Genomic DNA, 16,327 nt, shown 5'->3' on the forward strand with positions numbered 1-16,327 from the left:
CCAACCTTAAAATTCCCCTCAGGCCACATAAGCAGCACATGGGATACATCTAGAGCACCTAGAGACAGAAAGATGTCCTGTGCTAGGATTTCTGTAATGAAGAGAATGCACGTGCTGTGTATTAAACAAAACTGTGTTGTCATTACATCTGTTTTGCCTTTTAATATATAGGAGAGAGGAATGATCTACTTAGCCCTCCAGCAAATGCTGTAGTTTCAGTGTTTTACACTCAGAGGGTATTAGAGCATTTCTGTGCAATTAAATTGTAACATGTATTACTCTTATTTAAGATTCTAGATGCCATGAACAAGGACTGTGGGATTCCACTAAATCAGTTACAAGTAGATGGAGGAATGACCAATAACAAAATCCTCATGCAACTCCAATCAGACATTCTCTGTATTCCAGTAGGTAAGATGAATTGACAGCTCCTGCTTTCTTTTTAATGCTGAAAACATTACTTTGTAATGGCTGTTGAGAATAAACTGGGTAGATTGCTTTGTTATTGTCTCTTGATATATCACTCTTTAGTTCTGATGTAATCAAGGTGACATCTATTAAAAATCATTATGGTCTTCTCTGTGTTTTCCTTCAGTAAAGCCATCAATGACTGAAACAACAGCTTTAGGAGCTGCTATGGCAGCAGGAGCTGCAAAAGGTATTGAAGTTTGGAGTCTGGATCCTGGAGATTTGACAGCAGTGACATGTGAACGATTTGAACCACAGATAAACCCAGAGGGTAAAACCTTTTTGTGTTATCTGAGTTGCAAACTTATTTTTTTCACAGATGTTGACATGACTGGTTTTGGGTACTCTTCTTTTGGCTTTAAAAAGCCTACATTAATTATTGCTTTTTAGCTAGCTATCTCATCAGTTCTTAAGTCCTTGTAGAGATGGAAAGTATGCACTTGACATAATTAATCCCTGTGCAAGATAAATGCTTTTCTGTCTTTTCAATTATTTCTTTTTGGTACATAATTTTGTCTTAGCATTTTGATTATAATTACTTCTAAAATTCCTACTTCAAGACACATTTGAAAGGTTTCTACATAAATATCAATTGCATAATTTTCCCCTACTTGTAAGTCTTTTATTGGTGAACATGAAGACAATTTATTTTATTTCTTTTTACTATGCATAACTGTGGGATTTGGGGTGGAGTTTTTTGTATTCAAAAAAGGATTTTATATTACTTTCTCTGTGTAAACAAATGATACTGTGCAAAAGAGTGAAAAACTCAATATTGCCTTATCTGGTTCTTAAATATTTGTTGTTGCACACCTATGCATTGAGAGGCTTTTCTGTTTTCTGATTTCTTAATTTCAGAAAGTGAATATCGCTATGCCAGGTGGAAGAAAGCTGTGATGAAGTCTATGGGATGGGAGTCATCTGGCGGTCCTGCAAATGGTAAACCAAAAATTAATGCAGGTTAAGTATTATTAATTAGCCAGTTAACCTAGGGAACTCATCTTGCTTTTGCTGACCTTTTCTGTTTATGCCATCTCTTGACTATTATAGTGATTTAAAGGTCATTATTTATATCCTCTGTAGAACAAAGCAGAAAAATAGATAGCTGGGTCTTCCTCCTGAATAGCTGCAGGTTTTGCAGAATGGCACTGGTTTGCAAAAGAAAAAAATCTCACCTGCAAGACAAGATACAGCACAATGTTTAGAGCACAGGGACTTTGTAAACTTTCTTGTACCATAACCTCCTGCTGCAAAAGAGAAGGGTTCCACCCTGTGGTTTTGCTTGCTGTATCTGCCTTCGTTATTTGTTGTGTAGGAAGGAGGGATTGATATCCATATTAAAATCTATTTGACCCATAGGGCATAAGAGCAAGGAGTTATCATAAAGAATTACACAGACCTATTGTTATATACAGAAAATATGAAAAAACTTTTGAGGGACTGAACAAGATCTTCTGAAGTAAATGGCTTTCTCATCTGTCATGTTTGAATTAAATTAAACCTGCAGTCTTCCTGTGATATATAATTTGAATTTTTATTTTAGTACTATTTTGGGATAAGTCTTTAGTCCTGAGTAATAATATAACACATCATTTATGGGCTTTTACTTAATTTAATTTCCCTTTTATTGGAAAAACTATTAAAGTGGAAAGTATTATGTAAAGAATCCTCAAAATTTAAACTCCCCCCACAATCCAAAATCCACAGTTGGAGCCCTGAAGCTGCATGTGGCCACTTTCTTCTTGAAAGCGAAAATTTTCCTTTTACCATCCTATATGTTGGTTTAAATGTTTTATTTAACACTGTGGTTTACAAACAATTCTGCCAAGACTATTGGGAAGGGAAACAGATGAATTAACATGAGCAATATGATTCCCTTCAGTATTGACCTTTATGATTTAGAACCCTTACATCTAACCTAATGCATATCTTACTAGGGTAAAAAAATGTCTTGCAGTAAATAAATCTAGATGCTTTTCCTTCAGTTTATGTGAAGAGATATGTTTATCAAATCTTTAGTGATTTTCTGGTCTAACACCTGGAAGGAAAATGTTATTTTCCTTAGTGCTTTGATAATTCAGGGGTAGGTTGGGATTGGAGAATATTAGAAATTGGTTCAACCTAGATAGTGCTGACAGTGGAATTTGGACTTGAACTCTTACAGAAAGAACTTGTTTTAAATTTTTATGGGGTTTATGCATAATATTTTTTTAGTTCTTCTGCAAATGTCACTACAGTTGTTACTTTTTGCTTTTCATATATATTTAACACATATACTGCAATTTATATATATATATTTCTCTTTTGATTTGCTTGACTGGAAACACCATCCCCTGGATGCCATCAGGTGACAGTAGTATCTTCTCTAGTCTGCCTTTCAGTATTTTTGTTATGGGTAGCATGCTAATGTTAATTGGAGCAAAGTACCTCTCAGGTTAGTTATTATTTGAACTAGCTAACTTTAAAAAGTTTTGGGTTTTTTGAATTCCATCTGTCTGTTTCTAGCAAAAATGGTGCTTTTTGTTGTTCATGCACACAAATGTTTGAGGGTGTGAATCAGGCATAATATGCCTTGGAGAACCAAGGGAATGGCATCTCAAATCCATCCTCATGTGCCATTTAATTTGTAGCTGTTGGATGCACATGAACCCTTGGACTCCCCTTTGTGTGTCTGTGCAGATTGCACACAGTTTATAACAGGGATACAGGTTGGAGCAGCCTAGCAGAGTTATGCATTGCCTGTTTTACAGTGTGCATGGCAGATAGAATAAGGTTCCATCCTTTATCCTGTATTTATTCTTGCACTGTTTTTTAATTATTTTGAGGATCTTCTTTAAATTAAGTGAAAACTATTTATTCTGTCCCCCAAAGGCTTCATGCACCCATTTGATTTTTCTGGACCCCTTGAAATTATTGTATTGTTAGAAAACGTCATCTACTAAATCTATAAAACATTCTTCTTGTACTTTGCTCTTGATGGATAAGTGAATTAATTTAGTCTAAAAAGAAGAAACCCTAAAAGGCTTAACTACAAAACTGGGAAGGGACTGTGTGCATATGCAATGAAGATGCATCTTCAACCTGTTAAAATACAATTTATTTTAAAAAAAAACTATTAATGTATAAGACATTTCATTAAGATATTCTTACAGTAAGAAAAGGAAGCTTATTTGATGATGTAATTTATTCCTTGTCACAGAATTTCATTCCAGAGAAAGTATTTTACAGTATAGGCATTGCTGCTGCTTAGTAAACTGTTTGGAGATTGTTTAGTTCTCTTTTTTTGTTTTGGCTTTGGAGGGATAGGCAAGGAGGTATTAAATAAACAGACAGTTGAGGACTCCAGCATGCTTCTGTGGTGATGTGTTTGTATTTTGTTTCTACTCATTCGGCCTGAATTAACTATTCAATTGTAATTTTCCTTGCATGGAAGAGGTGGTTGCAGCTTGTAGGAGAACTAAAATTAAACTAAACAAGTGCTAGGCAAAAATCAAAATGAACAAATGGATTTTCAGTGATTTACTAACTCTGGAATGTATCTGTGAGTGATAAAGATCTATATTTTGAAGAATAAAAAAAACCAGCTGTGAATAAGTGGGTAAATTTTTAACAGGCTGAACAAAGTAACATGAATAGATACCTAAAATAATAAGGAAAATCACTGATAAATGAGCTTATAAGCAACTTAAATTCTGTGATTGCTTTTTAAAAACAACTAATCAGTAACCTGTATATTAAACTTGCACTACTGGAATTAATAAGAAAAGATTTCTTTTTCTCCCTTCTTTAAGTTTGTCAGTGCCTTTCTGACCCACAATTAGGAAACATACTCAACTCAATGCAGCCTTTAGAGCTCATTTTTTGACCTTGTTTTCAGATAACAGTAACTATTGATATGGTTACTGTTACTATGTGTATATAGTTGTTATACATGCCAGTATAATTACTTTATATATTAATATATTGCTTTACTATTTACATGGTAAGCTTGGGAAGAGAAGTTGTGAGAAATTTCCTGTTCTTTGTTTTAAAAATGACAAGGTCTCAAAAGGAACAGCAACAGTGATGTAACATACAGGCTGTAGTTTTGCCCAGCTGTGCGTTAGTGTAGAACATGAGATACAGAATTTGCTTTGTCAATTGGAGCACGGCTGCTTCCCCCTTAGACACTTGCTCTGGTAAATATCCTTTTGTTTTTAAAAGCTAGAACTTGCTGACCAGGCTTTTCTTCTAATTCAGTACAGAAATTCCATGTAATTAATTTGTTACATTTTATATTTTAGTGAAACACTGTAACTCCAACACAGTCATTCACAGTAGTAGGTTTCAGGATTGAATTTAGGGAGGATTGAATTCATCCTTCATGTGCTGAAGCAGCAGTAAGTCTCGCATAGCAACAGTGCTGATGTTGAACATGTCTCTCTAGGGCAGGGCCATGATTTTACAGCTACTGAAATGTGAAGGAAAAATCTGCTGTGCCAGAATAGAGAACACTAGCATAGCAAAACGCCATTTAGAGAACTGCTAAGCTGCTTTTTTATGTGGCACCTGATGACTGAACAATACTCTATTAATTATATAATTTCATAATTTCATCAAAATCAGGCCAATTGTACCTTATTTTATGATATTCGTTCATCTCTCCTGGAGAGAAATGGATGGTATTTTTCACTATTGGAGCAAGGTGCATATAACAACTGGAGTCCTTATGCTAAGTTTTTTTAAATTTTTCACACTCATTTTGGAAGTGGACATCAGAGAGATTTCAATATATTCCATAGCAGTAGTTTGGGTTTTTTTTCTTTCTTTTGTTTTGTTTTTTTGCAGGAGGTGGGTAGGACTTAACTAAAAATGATCCTATATTAGACTCACATTTAAATAAATGCCTCTGTGGGCTTAAATTGGCATCTCTCAAGTCAGGTATAGAGGGGATTGACTATATATGGGGTCTTATGTGGCATCTGGAGTATAAAGTTATTTGACTTTATTCTCACAGAATGAGACATCAGTGCTGATCGGCAAAACTATATTGTCCCTGCTTCAATACCCTGTGGAGTTTGGTTTTTTTTAAGATTCTGGTTTTCCTTTTTAGTTTCTTTTGTTGTGATTGTTACTGCCAAATTGCATAGTAATTTATATCTAGGGATCACTGTGCAGTTCTGCAAGATAGTTGCAATAATATTTTCCAAATTTCTGAAAGTTGAGCTCATATTTAGAAGACAATAAGCTTAAATTACCTTCTTTCATTCCTTCTACTTGTTAAAAATTTACCCATCTTAGTAGTGTGGTCTCTGCTCCCCCTTCTGTGCACATCCCACACACTTAAGAGCTGGCTTATCTAGTGTCACAAGACATATCTAATTTATAATTGCAGTTGTTGAAAGCAAAATTTGGTTTTACTGAATTCCTCTTATAGCTCAGCTGTGTTATAGAGTGTTACTAATGTTTTAGAATAAGTTCTGTATTCCTAATGCACACATTTTTTATTTAAGGTAATTGAGGCTACTTAGTGGACTCACTGGATGCAGCTGATTTTTTTGTTTCCGTTTGTTTTGTTGTCTGAAGAGATTCCACCACCAACGTGATTATGCTACTTTTGTGGTTCAATCTGCTCATGAATCCATCTGTCACCAGTCCCTGTGTAACTTCCCAGTGGTGCACTGAAAATTCAGTCTTCAGCCCTCCATTACTCTTTTCCTTACCCAAATCAACTCCAAATGCACTGGATGCCTTTGTGTGGATGATCTCATGTCATCCTCTAAAATGTCACAAGCCCTAGCTTTGTCTGAGAAAGTTGTATGGAAAAAACCTGCAGTCTCTGAGGTAATGATGGCAGATGTTTAGCTGTCCTTTTCAGGAGTTTGGTACTTCATGCAACACACTTCAGAAAGTTAATGATGCACTGTGGAACTTTATAAACATCTTACAATTCTTCCAGCTGCTGTGAATTACTTTTCATATGCCAATGGTTGCCAAAGATGTTTTATTGTAGTTGCCACTGGTGTGAAACACCTTCCATGGTACAAACCTTTTAAACACTAGCCCAAGATGGATTACTATAGCACACACTGCCTCTGATTTGGCAATGAGGAGTTTACTGCTATGGTCCACAGAGTATTGCTGAAACATTCAGTTGCAAGGTTAAAAAGTTGGGTTTGGCTCTGGCACATATAGTCACTTGGCCCTTCATAAGTATTTATGACACCAAGTGCTGTAGTTGTACCTTTAAAGAGATGAGAGAAAATAGTGTGTTGATTAAGGCCATGTTTCATCCTGTGGTTTTCTGATAGCTTGGAAAGACAAGTTTGATGCAGCATGCTATTGACAGGACAGCTGCCTGGTCCTCAGCAACTGATAACTTTTCAAACTACTCTGTACAGTGCACTTTTCTTGACCAATACTGCATATATCCTGTCATCCTGCTTAAGTGACTATTTGTTAAACTTTAGAAAGTTGAAGCTAACTTCATTTTCATTAAAGAGGGTCCACTCCAAACTAAATATCAGTGCTTTAGTTCTTAATTTCATTCAGTATATCTCAGGGACCAAAATCTCCCTTTCAGTTTCCATGTCCGTAGTTTTAACTGCAAGATGTTGCAAAATATGCAGGGACAACCCAAAACCCTGGCTCGGTAGAATAAGTACTGGCACCTGAAATGGGCCACTGGAATTTACAGACAATGGTGACAGCTGAATTGCATCCACTTTGAAATCTTTTGTTTTCCACATGAAAGGAGTGAGGTAATAATCTTATCTTCAGCTTTCCTGTTTGTACCAACAGCATCCCAAATGCCAGCCTTATTGGTTAGGTCAAGGAAAACGTGTTCTTGTGTAGTGATGTTAGACCAGTATGGAATGGCAGCAAGGTTAAATGTGGGAGCAACACAGAGAATTTCAAAGATGTGTTAAAATGCACTAGGAATTAAAGGGAGAGGTTTTTTTGTGTGCATTTGTTCTTAAAGATTGTCTTTAACAAAGTTCTTCTTTGATTAGAGGCTTAGTTTTTAAAAGGATGTTATATGTCTGAAGCAATGAATTGCACAGTTCAGGTCTGTACAATATATTTAATATCAAATGCATATTAATTGCCTTTTTATTGTTGAGTGCAATGACTTTTGAAAATGTGACTTTTAACTTAGAAGATAGAGAAGGAACATTTTTTGTCCTGTGGTTGCATGTATAACTTCAGCAGAGAGAAGGGATTTTGTACACAAGTAAATATAACAGCATCATTCAAATCCCATCTCTCCTGTAATACTCACATGTGAAGTGTGACAGCCAAAATTTCTGGTGTTTCCACTTTTTATTGGAGAGGTGAAGAGTGAAAAAATAATATGATCCCATATAAAAAAATTCAAACTCCTTACCTTTACTCTGAGCTGTTTCTGACCCCATTGTGCCCTGAGGAAGAGGAGTGGAGCACAGGGAGCAGGGGCAGCACACACCTCAAACTCTGGACTTCTGGATATGACCTCTGAGTCTTGCCAAAACCACTGAAGTGCTGGACCGGGGAACGAATAATGCTGAAGTGTTGCCTTTGCCCATGATAAATGTGGCAGGGGGAAAGCTTGTACCTAACAAGTAGGAGAGGGAATTTTTGCTGCTTTTCTGACTTATCTTTTACTGGGAAACACAATTCCTATTAATTTTTCACTGAGTAAGAATCATTATTTTATTTTCAATTACTGTTGCAAATGTTTTTTAAGAGTTTCACATCACTGTTAACTTTCTACCAACATAGTTGAAATATATTGTAAACTGCTTGTTGGCGGGGAGGGGACAAACTGTTAAAGTTAGCTTTTTGTGAAGCTGTGATTTATTTTTTTTTTTTTATGAATTACCAGTTTATAAATTCTTAATGGAGAAATGCATTAACTTGGTATTAAAGTACCATAAATTAATTGATGGAAGGTGTCCATTTATTCTTGTACATCATATTTCAGACACATTGTCACTAATATTTTATATCAGGCATGAGTATACACTGATATATATCAAGCAGTAAAGCAGCCTCTCTGAGACGTGCTTTAAGTTGCTCAGATGTATAGGTGAAATACATATAGTTCTGCTTTCTACTTCAGTGATACAATGACTCAAGGACTGGGTTAGAAATCGCATTTCCTCAAGTCCCTCCATGTTCAAGAAAAAGCAGAAAAACACAAGTAAAACAACAGGAAGGAACACAGTCATGGTCATAGTACAGGTTTGATGCAAAGGTGGGGTGGGGCCAATACACCATACAGGTTTTGGTTTTGTACCACAGTCTGGCAATTGCTACAGATTCAAAAGCCCTTGTGAGCTGTGGGGAGAAATGTTCATGAAATAGCAAACTGCTGGGGTGGTAGCTGGGAGCAGAAGGTGCTTCTGTTATTTTTAAAAAGGAGCATGGGTTGTATCTGATGGGTACATTTAAAGAGTGCACCTGCTGGATTCTTATTCTGTCCCTTTGTGGCTTCCAGCTGCCTTCTACACATCCAGTGCTCCGTGATTATCCAGCGATATTGCCTTCATCTGTAGCCTTTACAAACCCTTAGTCTTTACAAATCCTTAGTTTCCTATATGGAAGTCAGTTGAGTGTGTCAGAAACAAAACTCATTCACCAACACACACCCTGGAAACAAAAATATATTTAAATTTTGCATCAGCACACAAACATAACTCAGTATCAGGCTTCTCTCTCTGCCCATGAGACTCCGGTGTCTTCCTTTCACACAGCAGAATTGCAGCCTTGCCCTTAGCTGCCCTGCACAAGAGTGTACTCACATTTCAGGACTCGTCAAGCAGGAATATTATGAGATTGGAGTTTTATTGATTTAATTCGTTTCAGAAGCTTATAAATATTTTTTTTCAGCAAAAGCTAATACAATGTCTGTTACTCTGGAACTCTGTGCAGTATAAACAAACATCTTAATATCCATGTCAGCATCCAAGCTCTAATCTTTCCATCTAGAGTCCTAGATCTCTCTCAGCTGTCCCATTATCAACTGTAGCTGGGCCCAGTATGACTGCTACATGTACATGTATGTTTTCCTAATTACTATATAAATTATATATAAATTACTAGATTTTATGGAAGTGGTACTTCAATCATGGAGATAAAGATGGGCAAATGAGTGGCAGCCCTTTAAAGCTGGGAAGTGGCACAGGAGCATTGCTGGAATGATTTGTCCTGAGGGATCCCTAGAGGCTGGAGAAGTGGGCTGAGCTGACAGAGCTCTGCAAGGAGAAGCGCCAGGTCCCACCCCAGGAGGGTCAAACCCCTGCACTGGGACAGGCCAGGGACCAACCCTGGAAGCAGCTCTGCAGGACAGGTCCAGGGGCTCCTGGTGGACACCAAGTTGAACCCTTGTTTGCAGCGACTGGACAAAGAAGGCAAAGAGCACCTCCGGCTGGGCCAGGCAGGGGAGTGTTCCTTCACTCAGCCCTGCTCACACACACCTGTTGCCCACAGGAGCTGTGCATGTTCAGTGCCAGGTTGGATGGGGCTTTGAGCTACCTGGTCTAGTGGAAAATGTCCCTGCCCATGGCAGAGCAGCTGGAACTACATCATCTTCAAGATTTCTTCCAGCCCAAAGCATTGCATAAGTCTGTGATACCTGGAGTGCTGCATCCTGCTCTGGGATTGCCAGGATGAAACACAGACGTAACAGAGGGAGACCTGTGACAGGCCACAAAGATGGATGAGGTGTTAGAGCATTTGTCATGGGTGAGAAGTTGAGACATCTGGGCATGTTCAACTTGGAGAGAGCTCAGATATAAATTCCTGATGCAAGGACTGAAAGCCAGACCCTTCTCAGTGGTGCCCAGTGACAGAACAAGAGACAAAGGACACAGGTGAACACATTCAAACAAAATCTCAAAATCTCATTCAAACAAAAGAAAGCAATGTTTTACTCTGAGGGTGGTCACTTAAGGGAGCAGGTTGCTCAGAAGGGTGGAATCTCCATCCAACATACTCAAAACCTGATCTCACTGACCCTGCTCTGAGCAGAGGGTTGGCCAAGACAGAGGCGCCCTCCTGCCCTGGTCCATCTGTGGGGCTGGTCAGGTAGCCACAGCTCAACCCCAGCACAGGCTGAAGCCAGCTCAGAACAAAGGCCAGGGGAAAGTCCATGCTGCTTTATTTGGACAAAACCAGTTCAGTTTGTATGAACCAGCTGTCACACACTGTTGTATTTCAACATTCTTCAGCTGGCAATCTTACTGTGTTACCCTGTGTAGGTATTTGCTTTGGAAGAGTCAGCCTGACTGTGTGGGCTGGTTATCTTGCTTGATTTAGTCCTGAGAGACATTCTCTTAAGCAGTTGCAGTGGGAGTTTAAGTAAAATTACTCTTTTTCAGATTTCTGATTGCTTTAATCTAACACCCTATTTTTCATAGGGAATTACACCACCAAGTGGTTCAAAGGAGCCTAGAAAGCGAGCATGGGATAATGTGTTTCCAAATTGCAGTTAGCAAAACCTAAAAGTATGGGTTCCTTAAGTTTTTGTAATGGGAAGACATCAGTATGGGAGTAATTAATTTTTTTCTCTAGTTTTTTTTTTCCTCAGATCTATAGGCTGCTGGTCTAGGAGTTCCTTCTCTGACTATCCTTCAAAGTACATCCACTTCAGCTGGAGGTATCTCCCACAGTATTCCTTTTCAGTTCTTCAGGAGCACGCTGAGAACTGAGGCTCCAGCAGGTCTGGTTTCCTGATCTCCTGACACACTCCCTGGGTCTTGTGCAACTAGGAAACAGACAGGATGGCACTGGCCATCAGTTGCCACTGTCTAGAACAAGCTTTTCCCTCCCACCACTACAGCCAGTTGCAGTTGTATTCTGTTTGTTTTGGCAACAGGATGAGTTAGCATGCTCAACAGCATCCACAGTTCCTTTTCTACTTCATAAACAGCATCAGGAATGGGGGTCTATCACTTCAGCTACTTATTTTTGCTAAGCTTTCAGTCTTATCCTTCCCTCTTGCATGGGTTGTCTTGCAGATAGAGCCATTGCTAAAAATATTGTCACAGAACTTATTGTTTGATACAGATTCATGAACTCTTTGCCTTTAGCTTTTATGAGCACAGAAATCCCTTTGTAACTCACTCTGCAACACCAGGAGGTGAGAGGATTTATAACACAAATATTAATGTCCTTTCCTACGTGATGCTTCAGTATTAAAATCACTTTCTTCCACAAACACTAAAGTCGGGTGCTGCTTCAATATGAAAGATTACTTTAAAAACTATGTAAACTGCTTCAATCTCTATCAGCTTATAACTAGAATCTAACTCCAAGTCTTCTGTGGACAGCATTTTTGGGAAATGAATGTACCATTGCAGCTTGCCAACCTTGATTTCTCAAGGGCAATTGATTCTTCAGATGTACAATTCTGAAGAACTGACTCTTCAGCAGAAGAAAGTGCTTTAACAAAATAAAATGCTTTTAGAGATTTCACAGTAGAGATACTGGAGGCATAAGATATTTTCCATTTTTGGGGGATTTTTAAAGGAAAAAGAAGAAAAGGGGGGAATCTGTAACATGCAAGAATCATGTCACTGTGAAGCAAAATACAAGATGATAACTATAATATTGTTCTCAGCTAAACCTCAAGATGTATTTTTAAGTCTCTCCACCAGGAAATAGGTATGTATCACCAACACAAGCTATTTTTATGTGGACTCTAGTCCTCTAAAAAGTGCAGACCACTTCAAGTGCAACATGGTGCCTCTATCCTGTGACTCTAATACATGAACCTTAAATAAAACAAATTGCACCTTGTCTTGCTTTGGATTTCAGCTCACTGATGAATTTCCAGCTCAAGTCAGGGGCTGCTATACCCAGTGACACATTTTGGGCCATGCCAGCAATCATCACTTTGACTCTTACAGACTTTTTGTTTGATTTCTGATATTACACCAACAAAGTGTGAAGTACACACAAGGAAGGGTTTGTCAAACTTCAAAAGGTTAAGCAATGTTCAGCAATGCTAAGCACAATTCATGTTAATATAATTAATGATTAAATTAAATGAAATATAATTGTGCTGAAAGATTGTATTTGCTAATCTTGTAATGGGTTATTTGCTTATTCATGAGGATGTGAAATACTGAGTCACAATTGATGTGCAGATGAGCTATGCTGTATATTGGAATATGCAGGTAGGTTTTTATTATTCAGTGAGTGAGTAAGCACTTAGGAAAGGCAGAAAAAAACATACCTGAATTTTAGCAGTTCAGAACATAGTGTAACACAATAGTAGATAATATAACAATCAACAGGATGGTTAAAGGTCATTACAGTAGGATGACACTGGTTTACAGAATGTCCTTGATATATCTGAAATTGTTGGAAGAGTTCATTATAGCTTTGCTAAAGAAAGCCAATCAGTTATTCCCACTTGCTTTTCAAAATCTGTTGAAATTATCACAGCAGCATTTGGCACAGTGTTGTCAAAATGAAAATGTTGAAATCATAATTTAAATATTTGTGCAGAAGCATGAGTCACAGCTGTACTACCTTACAATAGAAACAAAGATAACATCAGCATGCGGGCAGCTCACACATTGTAGACCAGCACTGCCAAACTAGTTTGCACTAAACATGTGGTACTAAACACTTATGAGGAAACACGGTGAGGTGTTTCATAATAAAATTTAAAAAAAAAAAAAAAGTGGTGTGGTAATTCTTGTTTACAGATAGTCCCTTAAGATTGTTCACATTATAAATTTCCACTAAAAGTCAGGAAGTTCCAGCACCAAGGTTACACACAGACCTATCAGTCCACATCCACTGAAGTATAATTAGTAATTTCTCTCAATGGATATTTCATTTGGACACTGCCTAGACTTTGAAATGACTGATGTTCCATAATGGAGAAAATGGATTTAAGTAATATCAATGGATCTCTTGCTTCTCTTTTATTTTGAAGTTGGAAGTTTTTTAGAGCATAAGAGATGGGACTGAAATGACACTGAGCCACGACCTTTGCAGACACACCCCTAAGGTACCTCTCTCTGAGTCTCTTCTGGCACTGAAAACAGCACAGATGTTCAGAAGGCTGCTAGCAGTTGTTGGTTTGTTCTTTTGGGTTTGCTTATCGAGTCCATCACTCTGTCTGGACTTGGTGTCAGTAAAAGCATTCCTGTTTCAGAGCAGGAACAAGGAGCTGGAGTTTCTCCATCTCTCCCCACCCTGCTGCTACATTGACATAACGTGGCAGTCTTAGGGCATATGAATCACATACAGATGTCAGGTTACATCCTACTTCCAAAGTACATTCTCAGACCGTGTTCTCCTTTTTCCACCTTTATCATGTATCCCTTCTCTTGCTTGTAGCTTCTTGTGTAGCTCCAGCCCAATAGAAAGAGGGATGAGCTAAACAAGAGTTCTGCCAAAGTCCACACATTGAGTGTTTGCTGGGGTTCAGGGTAGTATCTTATGGGGTTTTTGACAGGTCTGGCTTACATAATGTCAAAAACAGAGTACTGCTTCTGGAAAACAGCACTGGGGAGCAAAAAAAGTGTTTGACACACTGCATTTGTATAAATTCAAACACTCCTCTCTTTCCCAGGCTCAGTGCTGAAGCCAGGCCCCCACAGTAGCCCCTGGCCAGCAGAGCTGTGCTGCCCATGGCCAGAAGGATGCTCTGCTGGGTTGCTGACCCCACACAGCATGGCACTGCTGTGCTCTCGCTGGCTTTGTGGGCATTGGGGTGGGCACTGATCTAAAACCTCTGTATCATCACCACAAAATTGCTCTACTGCTGTCTTGTTTCTCTGCATTTAGAAAGGCTTTTGCAGAGCTGCCCTTGGCATCTTGGGCCTTAACTAAACCAGGCTGTTATCAGAGCAATTTCAACAGCTGATTTTTCAGGGCAAGTCACATAATGCTTCTAATTTAAATGAATAAAGACAAATAGAGTCTATTCAAAACTAATCTTTCTTCAGTGAAGACAAACTTGCAAATCGTGCAAGAAAATAATTAATGCTGAGAGTTTACAAAAGCCGCCAGTGACAGAGTCCCTTCATTTTGGGTGTGTGCACAGGTGAGATCAATCAAGTCCTCAGTCCCCTGTGTCCTTACATTCAGCTTGAGTAGCATCCCACATGGTGGAAATATTCCAAAGAACAAAAAAATAGATTTGTCACCACTGTCATTTTTTTATCAGAGCAGATGTTAAGGAAATCTGGTCCTGACTTAAATATGAAAATACTGTTTGATCAGTCAGATAACTACATTCCTGGCCCCATGTGTGGGACTTATCATTTAGCAATCCATATTTCCTACACAGAAGTCATTAGCATAGATATTTATTATGTTATTATGTTCATTTTCAACAAACCTATATTTGCTTTGCTTCTTTGACATTTTCATCATTTGCTAATGCCACCTTGGGTTAACATTCAGTTAATGACACAAGTGACCTGAAATAGTAAATAGTTGTGCAATTTATAAACTGCAATATAAACAAAACAAAACAAATTATGTCCACATGGTTATGGAAAGTTCTGCTTTGAATCTGAAGCTTTTGATTGATTAAAAGTTTAAAATACAAATAGTATTTTCTGAACAGAGGAGCTTTCTTAATCACATTTTGCCTTTGCTGAAAAGTACCATCTGTTTATAATTTAAGAAAAGACACTTGTTGACTGTGTTAATTTCTCAAGAAAGCTCAATTCACTTGTAATTAAGGGTGCTCACTTGGCAGTTTGGTGAACAGAAGTCCTTTGTTTATTCACAAAGCCAGCCATGTGCAGGCAGCACACTAAGTCTTGCTCTCTTACCCTTGTGCATCACATACCCAAGCAGATTCTTGCTGCCAATTAAATCTGGGCCATCTTTTTGGGCAGAGGATGTGTGCTGAGAACACAGTTTGTCCCTCTGTAGGTCCTTTTGGATGGATCCAGAGGAGTGTTTGACCCCATTGTCAGTGGGTGGGCAAACACCTCTGGCTTTGTGTCAGTACCCTGTGGCTGGATCTGGCAGGCAACAGCCTGGCATCATCCTGGATCCCATCCCATCATTTCTCTTCTCCTCGTTCACTGACTGTTCTGGGATGGTCACACTCTGTTAAATGACTCAAAATAAGACTAACAGCAGTGGGGCCAGAGCTGGCCCTAAACTCTTGCCCAGTGTGCACCACAAGCTGATGCTTTGGGAGGACTTCAGCGTTCTTTGAGGAATGATTTTGGACCTTCAAAGGCTCTGGGCTTGCAATAGGACTGAATAATTCACCTGGGGTCACACCAGGATTCTTTTGCTCAGGCCTGTCACTCTCAAACAAAAGGACATAAACAGAAGGTGTAGTCTGATCAAAGACCAAGTCCTTAGCCAGGATGGCAGCCACAGGCAGCTCCCACTCAGCCATTCTCATCACATCAGCTTTGCCCAGGTGATATTTAGAAACCTGCCAGGGTCTTTGATAAAAATAGAGACCGTTTAAAAATCCAGAGTACTGCAATTACTTGGGTTTATCAAATTTATCAAATAAATTGTATAAAGGAAGTGGACTTAAAGCACTACAAAAGCTTTAATTAAAATTTATGTCAGTGTGTAAAAATAAACCACCAACTTTTATAATTAAATCTTGGCAAAAGGATTTTAATGCAAATGCCACAGCACAAATTGCATTAACTGTGTAAAGCTACTCAATATGGCTTTCTCTGCTGCTTTGCTGATAGAGTAGGAGAAGGATGAAAACACCATTCCAAAACCTCTCTGCACAGGAGTGGTGGATATTAGTCACTTCAAATTCTTTCCTGTTTGATAGAAGGCATTAGTTTAACTTTCAGAGGGAGGAAAGTAATATTCTCAGTGGTGAAAAACAGCTGGGTATCATTAATGGCTTGAAAGTGGAGGTGGTGCTTTCAGCACTTCC

At 38.5% G+C, this 16,327-nt stretch overlaps 1 protein-coding gene across 6 annotated transcripts in view; it reads left to right on the plus strand.

The window, feature by feature from the left end:
* The window catches only part of GK (glycerol kinase), a 54,779-nt gene that overhangs the window by 26,016 nt on the left and 12,436 nt on the right, over nucleotides 1-16,327 (plus strand). For 2 of the 6 annotated variants that reach the window (XM_021552975.3, XM_021552974.3), the window contains 5 exons: nucleotides 291-411; nucleotides 596-739; nucleotides 1,327-1,407; nucleotides 2,816-2,902; nucleotides 5,961-8,372. In XM_021552975.3, coding sequence (XP_021408650.1) covers nucleotides 291-411; nucleotides 596-739; nucleotides 1,327-1,407; nucleotides 2,816-2,902; nucleotides 5,961-5,968 — 441 coding nt within the window. In that variant the 3' untranslated portion in view covers nucleotides 5,969-8,372. Of the gene's footprint in view, nucleotides 1-290; nucleotides 412-595; nucleotides 740-1,326; nucleotides 1,408-2,815; nucleotides 2,903-5,960; nucleotides 8,373-16,327 lie in introns of those variants that run through there. The other 4 variants (XM_085585582.1, XM_021552976.3, XM_085585545.1 and 1 more) reach the window with 2 other exon arrangements.

The sequence above is a fragment of the Lonchura striata genome, chromosome 1, assembly GCF_050655825.1.
Source record: "Lonchura striata isolate lonStrDom1 chromosome 1, ASM5065582v1, whole genome shotgun sequence".
NCBI lineage: Eukaryota > Metazoa > Chordata > Aves > Passeriformes > Estrildidae > Lonchura > Lonchura striata.